A 10,548-nucleotide genomic window follows, 5' to 3' on the forward strand; every position below is an offset into this window, starting at 1 on the left:
GGGGGGGGAGGGCAGTTTGAGAATTCAAAGCGAGTAGCTCTTTTCTACATCTCCAAAATAAAGCTGTCATGAGAGCCCAAAAAGGTTTTCCTTAAAGCCTTTGAGTAAGGATACAATGTGGGGGTGGTCAAAGAGGGCAGAGCAGAATCTATCCTATTGACTTTCCTGACAGGTCTCCTTTTTGATTTCAGGATCCTAAAACCATAACTGGAATAGGTCATAGCCCAGAAACTTTGACTTGCAGTCAAGCCAGTCCTGGGGTAAAGGGAAAAAGTAATTCCCATTATAATACCCATGGAAATCTGTCCTTCAAAGGTTCACCTTAATACAATTAGTAAGTACTAGAAGAGTAGGAGCCATTTATTAAAAACAGAACTTCCAAACTCCTGACACTGCTCAAAACACAGTGGTATGAACAGCTTCATTCAGGAGGCCAAAATGAATGGAACATGGTTATACTCATCTGCTCCAGGCCTTCAGCCCCTTCATTCTGCTACTCACCAGGTCACCATCCAGCTCAGAGAGCTGCGCACACTGCAGATCAGCACATTAGCATTTTCCTTGGCACCTTGAGCACATAGGCGCAGTGGGATTCCACTGATGCCATTGTACACACACAGGCTCAGGAAAGGAGAGAAAAATACATAAACAACAGGGCTTGCTCTAGCTGAGCAGTTCTTCAGATTGTAAAGAACTAAACCTGAGGCAGGTCCAAGATGAACAGCAAGGAACAGTGAGCAGTCCCACACCCCTCCCGTTAAAGCCTCACTGCTAGCACACAACTAAGTACAGGGTGTCCACTTTAAAAGAACTGAACTGGTTTGGGCTGGTAAAGGAAAACACTTTAAGCCCATTAAGCCCGAGAAGTTAAGTACAGAGGCACGTTAGCTGAGGCACTGGGGCTTTCAAGACAAGAAAGCAGGAACATGCTTTGCCGTCCTAGACTGGCGGGTCTGTCAAAGTACTTTCCCAATCTCTCCCCAGCATTCCAAATAATACCTTTCATCAGTAGTTCATTACACTTTTATTCTGTGTCCTGTTTGGGTAGTAAATGATTAAGCCCCACTGTATATTGCTAAGCAGTACCAACCATTACATACATTCTGAGATTAAGGCACCTGACTGAATCCTTTAGAAAAACTGAACAGAGATAGGAACAAAAATGAAACCAGTATGAGTGTTAACAAAGGCAAAGGGTGCTCCACCCTAGATCTGTAACTGCTATGGAGCAAAGGCCACACATTTCTGCAAGAGAAAATCAGTTACATGTAATTAAGAGCAGGCTGTTTAGAGCAGAGAGAAACAGTACCTGAGTGGGTGTGAGGGAGTTGGAGTACACAGGCCTGGGATCTGAAGGTGACCATATACAAACATAAGGCCACAGCTCAGATGAGCCTGTGGAATTGCTTCATGTGATTCAAAGATTCTAGTTTGGAAAGACTCCCAAACTATTACAGGTTGAGGAAATAAACTCCTGGACTCAGGCCAATGTCTGACAAACGCCCTCATTCTATGCGTACACTGTCATTATGGGGAATGAGGTGGGGGAGTGGTCAGGTAGAACCTATCCCATTTCCATCACAAGCTCTAAATTCTCCCACTGTCTATGTACTTCCTGGAAATCAACAAATAGTCTAGTGTTCAACCAGAGTAAGCGCTACATAAAATAACATTTTTGTCAGGGAAATTTCCTGTTGAAAAGATATTCCAATAGAAACATCTTTGTTTTGGCTCTTTGAGAATATTTTGAAATTCCATATAAAGCAGGGTACTTTTCAGAGCGTAAGAAGGCACTCACTGACTAGCACGCTGGGATAACAGGCATAAACCTGAATTGTACCAGGTAAACCGGGACATATGGTCACTCTAGTTATAAAGGAATAAGTACACTAATTAGTATTTACTAAATGCTAGTCTCTTCAACAATCTTGTAGGACTATCATTATTCCTCATTCCACAGGTAAAAAAAATGGAGGCTCAAACAGGTTAAGTCACCCAGCTTGTCCAAAGGTCACACAACTTTGAGATGGTAGAGGCTGAAGGTAAACCTCACTCCAAAAATCAAGTGCTTAACTTACACCATACTCCTTCTCCTCCTCCTCACAGTTTTAAGAATAAAAAGGGGGAAGTTAAAGAGGTCTCAGGTAACAGCCAAACAACAGTGGGATAGCAAGAGAACTGCCTGAATGAGTCAAAGGGAAATGCGGAATCAGAAGAGAATTCACAATTCAATGTGAATTTTTAACTACTTACCATATGCAAGGCACTGATAGTGCTGACAGGAGTTGGAAGGAAAATCTGTGGTAAGAATCTGTCTTTAACCTTGGATTCTCGGATTTCAGGAAAAAAAACTCTGGTCTATGCAAATGTACTGTTCTTCATACGGGAGGGGGGTGCCTCTGAGCCACCTCGATGTGATGTATTCTGAATTATTATACCCAGTATAAGGCTGGCCCTTCTTTATAAAATTTAATATTCAAATTTCCAAACTTGAGAAACAGATAGGTATAAATGATTCTCCTTTATTGGCCAGTTCCTTTAAATAACAGCCCCAAGAGAGCATTAAGGTGCTTATTTACAGATTGTAACTACTTGAGGTGACAGAGTAAACTTTTAGGAGTCACAGGCAACTAAAGATCTACATGATTCTATGTATCAAAATATCTTGTATAAACAACTTTACAAGAATATTACATTGGGTAACACACACTGGATCCAAATGATACCTTCCTGATGAAACAAGAGGTACACATTTACAATCTTGCCAGCAAAGTATCTAGACAATGAACAGATTTCTGTTACAAGTTAAAAATCTAAAGGAATTTACAACAAAGTAATATGGAAACTGTGCCTAACGAACTAAACAGAATCAAATAGGAAAAAGAGAGGTAATCAATATCTGGGGGAGAAATCTAAAAGAGATAGGATCTTCTTACACCTCTGATAGGATCTTCTTACACCTCTGACTCCTGTTCAAACACTGGCACTAAAACAGTAGTCATTCTAAAGAGAAGTAAGAGATACTAATGATGCGGAGAAGATAGGAAATGTCAACCTATCAAATCACTTCTCAGTGAATCTAAGGAGTACAGGTGTAAATTCTATAAAACTGCACCAAGGGCTTCCCTGGTGGCGCAGTGGTTGAGAGTCCGCCTGCTTTTGCGGGGGACACGGGTTCGTGTCCCGGTCCGGGAAGATCCCACATGCCGCGGAGCAGCTGGGCCCGTGAGCCATGGCCACTGAACTTGCACGTCCGGAGCCTGTGCTCCGCAACGGGAGAGGCCACAACAGTGAGAGGCCCACGTACTGCAAAAAAAAAAAAAAAAAACCAAAAAAACCCAAAACTGCACCAAGAATTAGCCATAACATAATCCTGATAAGAAGTGGATCATCCTAAACATCTAAGCATTACCACTGGGTCTCTACCTGGTATGCTTCCTAAGTCTCAGCTGACCCTTCTGATGAATTAGTGCTATATATGCTTTATTCAAATATATCCTACAAAGAATATCCTACAAGCAAAATTGTTCTGTTGTGTTTTTTCTCCTTTCCCCTATTGTGCTGGTGGTAAAGGTCTGACTGTATAGATCCTAGGTCAAATGCCTAAGGTATCACTCTAGAAAGTCACCCCAAATGTTCGTACAGATGCTCTGACAGACCTTCCAGAGAAACGTGTCTATCTTACAAGGTTTTCATCAACAAGCTTGGGTTTATTCTATGGAAAAAAAAAAAAAAAACCTTGACACAATGTCAATTTCCAAAGGCCCAAGGACAAATATCACAGCTGTAACAGGAAGTAGCAGAAAAAGAGGGATAAATACCCAGTTATGATGGGGAACTAGCTGACTTGTGTGGTTTGACTGATAACTGCCAACATTAAATAAGGATTCTCTTCAGCTGTGGTACAATGTACACCGCCCTCACAACTCAAGGACTCCTTTTCTCTCCCAAATTTTCCTGGTAATTCCATCTGAAAGCACCAGTGACAGCCATGAACAAGCCTTAACACGGGAATCAATACTATAACTATTAATACTGTCCTGTGAAAATTTCCTTTAGAACTTACTACCAGCAGAAGTTGTCTCCCTGAGGAAGTGGTGTGTATCATTTCCCATGTCTGCTAATGAGACTATAATTCTGATTCCTTTTATCCTCTGGCTCCTAGGAAGCTTAGAGTTGCATGTGATGATCAGCCTCGTCCACTGTCTTAGCCCTCAGGGTTAACAATGTTTTTTTCATTTTTTCTATAGTTTGGACTTCCCGTCTGTATTGTGTGTGTCCTCTGTTATAAGCCACCTCAAATGCTCATTAAAGACAGGGAGTGTAAGTATGCTAATGGACTTCTTTTTAAAAACCACTTTTGCTATCTTAGCTCCCAACACACACCTACCTACCTGCACTTGTTCCAAACAAAAAGCACGTATTTGGCAGATGAGGAAACTGAGGCACAGAAGCTCACTTGCTCAAGGTGGTACCCATTTAGTTGGCTTTTTGACACTCAGATCAAGCTCTGAATCAAACCAAAACAAGTCCCATTATCTACACACTACTGTGGTAGATCCCGGGGCATACAAAAATGAGTAAGCTGTGATTATAGCTGAAGAATCTTGCTATCTATGCTTTTAGTTAAACGACATCTAGTCTATCCTAAAGTGAATAAAACTTCACTAGTTACAATGGAATCTGTTCTGACTGAAGACCATCAAGGTCACCCTGAAGTAACCTATAGCCTCCGACTGGCACCAGAAATGTCCTCATTTCCTGAGGGGCCTCAGGGCTTAGAATGATCCAAGGATTACTTGGTCTAGAGCCACGCTGGAATCCTCACAGGCAAAGGACAGCACTATTTGAAGAGGCCTTTTCTCACACCATTCAATACATGCCAAGATAAAATTTTTTCCTCTTACTTTGCTCATGCTTTCTCACATTATCAACACATGGCAGAGGTACAAGAGTGACTTAAGTCATTATGTCTGATTCAGCTGAAGTTATGAAAAAACAGATTACTTAGGACTTGCAATGTGACCTTGACTAGTCCTCAATCAACTCATTAACTAGATAAAATGCCTTTCATCATCACTAGGGGAAGGGTAATTAGTCATCATAAAGCACTTTAATACAAGGTGCTGTGTAAATACTAAACAACAAAGCTCAGAAAGAGCAAGATTAATAAGAAACACAGGGGTGCATTTACCAGCAAATGGAACTCACAACAGGGTCTTCCCACATTCCTGGCAGGGACCACTCCTTTCAGCTAATGGAATATGAGTCTCTAAGATCATTAGCACTTGGCCTGACAATAGTTCACATTAGCAACATCTCTCCTTGTAAGAAAAGAAGAAAATTTATTCCTGGTAGGCAGCCATAAAGACATCTCAATTACTAGTTAGCCAGATGGACAATTACTATTTGAGTACCTACTATATGCTAGGTACAGAGCTAGGCACGACAGATACAATGGTGAACACAAGTCTCTGCCTTTATGGAGTCTACAATCTACAATACAAACTTTGTCTTATTAATAGTGGCACCTGCAGAAACAAAGCCTTACTAAAATAAAGGCAAGTAAAAAAAAGATGCCTAATCCCTGAAGAACTAGACAAACAATAGGGTAATGGGGAGAGGAAGAGTTCAGGGAATTAGGTTACCAGGGATTTCCCATTCTTTCCCCTAACTCATCACAGGTACTATCCATATTCCATTAGCTTATAAAGACTGTGACTTTGTCTCCACTTAGTGCAGATTACAAAGGTTTACTGCTCCAACAAAGCAGTCAGCTGAACTGAGAGCACTAAAAATAAGGTCAGTCAGACTTCTTAGAATCAAGGGATCTTCTACAAAGTGTTTTTAGGCATTCTATTGGTAAGATCTAAATTTTGTGGGAAGACAGAGCTAAAGCACACAATGGTGACCTGTCTTTTCAACCCTGCATTTGATTTCTGGACTGGTAGGTTAATTTCCTTAAAAGAAAAAAAAAAAAATCACCTCTCCCACTTATGACAGCTTACCTAGTTCAGCCTGAACGACTGTAACTATTCCTGCAAACCTTGCTTTGTGCAGCTTATACAAGCAGTGCAACCCATCAAACACTGCAGGAAGAGATAGCCTTGAAACTCTGTCTTTATATAGGAGGGAAATATTTATCCAGGTTCTTAACTGGTTTCAGAAAGGTCACCTCTCTGCAAAGGTTCTCTGGTCTACTGTTAACTGGGTACCAGTTATGTGGAAAATCAAGATGTGTTTGGCAGAAAATGCTCAGAAAGCACTAGGGATCCCAATTCCACCACTCAGAGAGCTGGTTAGATTAAAACCTCCAAAGGTTGTCATTTAATCTTCCACAATAAGAGAATTAGAAGGATGTCCTTTGAGTTCAACCCACAGCACAACAGACTAAACTTGTTCTGCCTCACTAAGTGCAGTAAAGAATGAGCAATCGTTCCTTCCCACCCACCCCTCCAACCCACCCAAGCTCCTTTCTCAAGGGATGCCTAAGTGATCTATTCACATGACTCTACGATCAACCTGTATCCATGACAGTATCTGCTGTCACCAACCTCCAAAGGTTAATTTCTTAAATATGTCTAAACTAGACGACCACAGAAGGTGAAAATCAGTTTTCTTTTCAATTTCATGCTGCCCTCATCATTTTCACCTGCATAAAAGAGCTAGCTCCACGCATTTTTTTCATCTTGCCTCCAAGATCGCACGCAGTTGTTGGATAAGCCGGCCACTGCTCCCAAAGAAGCACTATCAGATTTTCACACTCACCTGAGAGGAGACTTCCCGTACACCCTCATCCCGAGACCGGTCACTGGGGTCACTTCGTTCACCCCCTCCCACTCCCGTCTTCCAGGCCCTTCATCCAGGAAAAGTCAGTCGCAAATTTAAGGCCCGGCCCTGTCGGGTTTCGAAAAGATCCCGGAGGACTTGGGCCGAGGGACAAAGGAAAGTGAGGTCAGGGTCTGCCTTTCCAGCTCGGGATAGGCCTGGGGCCGCTCACCCTCCACCCCTCACACCACCTCCGTCGTCCCGGGTCCCTCAAACCTTGCCCCTTAAGTCCCGAACTAGCTGGACCCGGGCCCGGAGCTCGCTTGCGCCCCTTCCGCGAGGCCCCAGCCCGGACCCCTGCCGCCACCCAGAGCCCCCCGCACCTTCTTGGGCGCCTTGGTGACGGTGGCCATGAAGGAGTACTTCTCGGCGTCCTCAATCTCCTTGGCCTGCTTCAGCTCCTCCCCGACACCGGGCAGCGGCATCGCGTCAGGCATCGACATCCCCCGGCCGGCCCGGGCCGCGGCTGACCCGCCGCCCCCGCCTCTTTCCCTTACGGGCGCCCGCCCGCCTACCCGCGCGGCACCCTCCGACACGCGCTCGCCCACCCTCCAGGCGGGGCCCCGCGCCGAGCCGCGTCCGGTGCTGAGGTGCTGGGGCCGGCGCCTCGTCCGCTCGGCCGTCCAAGACAGCCGGACAGCGACGGCAGCGACAGGAGTACCAGAAGCAAGCAACACGGAGCTCCGACCGGCCCGCGCCACCACCTCCGCCGCACGCAAACACGCACGCAAAGTAAGGGTAGAGGGCGGTGACGCCACGTCGAGTACTGGCAGCTCCCGGCGGGCAGGGGAGAGGCGGGGAGAAACGGCGCTCTGTCATGACGTCACCACTCTGGACTGGGCCGCCGAAGCCACCCCTTTTCCTAGCTCGCTCGGGAAGAAGCTCCAGGGGTGAGCCGGGCCCTTTGTACCGCCAGGTGGCGCCATTAGCCTTGTGAGTGGCGCGTGGTTCCTGCAAGGTTGCCGCGGAACTGGAGGGCCTTTGGACTGCGGGGTTCCAGGAATGGTCTCAGAAGGCGTAGGGCGTAGGGATACGTGTGAGCAGACCAGAGCCCCACACGACACAGCCTACACCCAGTCCTAGGAAGCTTCCAGGGCCCAAGATAGCCCACTCACTCACTGCCCCCTCCCCAGACGCTTTGAAACAGAAGCCCCTTCCTAAGAGGCAGCGTTTGCCTCTTTGACACCATAAGGGTGGGTAGAACAGACCCAGAGCAGTGTGGTTTCTGCACAACTCTTTGTGACCTCCTCCACCACCGTCTCCGCTGGGCCTTGCTTGTTTACAGGACCTTCGTGCCGCAGAGCTGATGGGATAGGGCTAATGATGGGTCAGAGGATGGAGAAGGAGGGGTGGGGGAGGGGGAGAGAAGTCGTTGTGTCCCCCCCCCCGACCCGCTCCGGATCAAGCATTATACTCTGACAGCTTCCAGGGCCGCACCAGGGCATTCATGGACTATTCACGTGCTATTACTGGGCTCTACTATGTGCTACCCCTGTGCTAAGGCCCTGGATAGTACAGATGTGTGTAATACATTTTATGTTTCGTTAAACCTTAGTCCAGCTGGCAAGGCAATGTCAGCTAAGGTTGCTTGTCCTTTGACATTCAAATGACATTGGCTGAAATTCCCACGTCCTGTGGAAAGTCCAATGCTCCCCCTCTCCCCTGATTTCTGTGAATTACTGGGGAGACTTAGATCTTTCAAGGTTACCTCTGGCTCTAGTTTTCTGCCTCATCTGAAGTTTTAGTCGCTCTCCTGGTCTTGTGGCTGTTTCTTTAGTTCCTGCTGTCAATTCAAATATGGAAAACAGTCCCTTCTCCTTTCAACGCGCACCCCTATTCCGAAACAACCACAAAAATAATGCCATAACATGTAGCAGAACTTCTAATGAAGGTTTTTGGGCCACAGGGGAGAGGTTACATCACACACAAACAACTTGAAGTCACATTTCTGAAATGTTCTGAAAAGTTATTTTGGCTATCTCGTCACCTGGGACTTCTCATTAGCCACACCGCCCCACAAAGCTCCCTGGCCCATGGTCGTTTCATCTCCCTTCCTCCTGTTCCTCTCTTCCCATCCCTCCACCTCACCTTCCCCTCCTTGATTGACTTTGGGAAGCCAGATTCCTCTCTACTCTGCTGAGTGTTCCAGTCTTCCCAGGGCCCTTTTCTTAAATTCCTCCCATCCCACCTTCTTATATCCAGAAACCCAGCAGGTCTCTGGCAGGGTCAGCTCTTTCAAGAAAGAAGTTGTGATCTGAAGAAACGTTTTCCCCACTGGTTTACATTCAAGGTTAGGAAAAGTGTGAAATACTTGCTTCTGGGGTCCCAGAACTCTTAGAGAATCCCATGTTCCAACCACCCAGCCCCATGAGGCTGTCTGTTTGAAGTAGTCTGTGGAAGTGCCTGGAAGGATGCACTTCTGCAGATCTTCATCTTTCACTGTTAGGATTCTCTCTTCTGCCCATTCTTTCAAGCCCCTTGACTTCCGTCTCAGAAGTATTCCTGTAGCAGAAGGGACAAAGAGATGGGGGAGCAGAATACGAGATTGATCCATAAGGGTGCCAGACTGGCACTTTTCTTCTTATTCCCCAGCTGGGGCCAGGAGCTATGCCTGCTCACCCAGGACTCTTTGGATATATGGCCAGAAATAACTTTCATCCTGTGGGTTTGCCCAAACTGTTGTCAGAGTCCAGGGATCAGAGCTGCCTGCTTAGAGAACAGAGTCAGGGCCAGCTGGAACAGAGGTGAAAACTCCACATCCCTTGAATAGGAAAACATGTGACTTAGGTTAGCTTATTTGAAAAAAAAAAATAGGTGTTTTTGTCTTTTGGGTTTGATTTTTAAAACTCCCGTTGTCTGAGAGCTTTGTGTGTCAGTCCCCCAGCTCTGCCGTGCATGTTAGCATTCAGACTGCAAGACGGCTAGGGACTGGAGTTCAGCCTCTCTTTTATGCCCCCTGAACCAAAGTAACAGGTTTTCCCTTACACTAGGCTCACAGAATTGCCTGCTCCTGCTGCTGATGGTGACGACAGGGCCAGGTCTACAGGAAGCAGTACCTTTGCAGTCTGAGGCAAAAGGAGATCAGCAGGTGTGACTCCACTTACATGAATGCCTGGCCCAAGTAGAGGCTGGGGAGGCTGACCTAGAGGAGTCAAGGTGCTTACATTGAAAGCGGGAGGGCCAGCACTCCCTGTCCTGGTGGAAAGGCAGCAGGCCTAGGTGGTTCATGTCAGGCTAGAGCCAAGGGCATTCCTGGAAACAAGCACGCTGTGGAGGACACGGATGGTTGCCATCCCCATGGCTGTGTGTGGGCTGGAGATCAAAGAGCTCACCCAGTCGGAGGGTGTGACAACATAACATCGGTGAGAAGAGCCGTATGCTCCCCGCCTCCCACCAGATGACCCCCACAGGGCCCAGCTACGGGCATGACTGCTCATGGATGGAAGAAGTGACCTTCCCACCCAACCTGGCCCCAAGTCCAGCTACCAGCCTACTCACCCACCTGTCTGAGCTGAGCCTCCACGCTAGGTCAGGTGGGTGAGTCAGGGCTCACTGCTCTGAACGGCACCATCCCGATGACAGATGTGACTACAAGGAGCCAAGGTCTGAGAAGAGCAGGGACCCAAGGACAGGTACACCTGTTGTGTGTGGTGGGGGGATGTCTCCAAAGGGTCTAGAGCCCAGAGGGACCCTGCTCTAGAAGGGAGTAGCCTGAGGAGA

General features: G+C 46.7%; 1 protein-coding gene across 2 annotated transcripts in view; it reads right to left on the reverse strand.

Annotated features, from left to right (window-relative positions):
* AHCYL1 (adenosylhomocysteinase like 1) overlaps nucleotides 1–7,535 on the reverse strand; it is a 41,233-nt gene extending 33,698 nt beyond the window's left edge. For both annotated transcript variants that reach the window (XM_024742114.1, XM_024742115.1), the window contains exon 1: nucleotides 7,152–7,535. In XM_024742114.1, the coding sequence (XP_024597882.1) occupies nucleotides 7,152–7,271 (120 nt within the window). In that variant the 5' untranslated portion in view covers nucleotides 7,272–7,535. The remainder of the gene's footprint in view (nucleotides 1–7,151) is intronic.
* Between the last annotated feature and the right edge of the window lie 3,013 nt (nucleotides 7,536–10,548).

This window comes from Neophocaena asiaeorientalis, unplaced genomic scaffold (genome assembly GCF_003031525.2).
Source record: "Neophocaena asiaeorientalis asiaeorientalis breed wild unplaced genomic scaffold, Neophocaena_asiaeorientalis_V1.1 scaffold35, whole genome shotgun sequence".
NCBI lineage: Eukaryota > Metazoa > Chordata > Mammalia > Artiodactyla > Phocoenidae > Neophocaena > Neophocaena asiaeorientalis.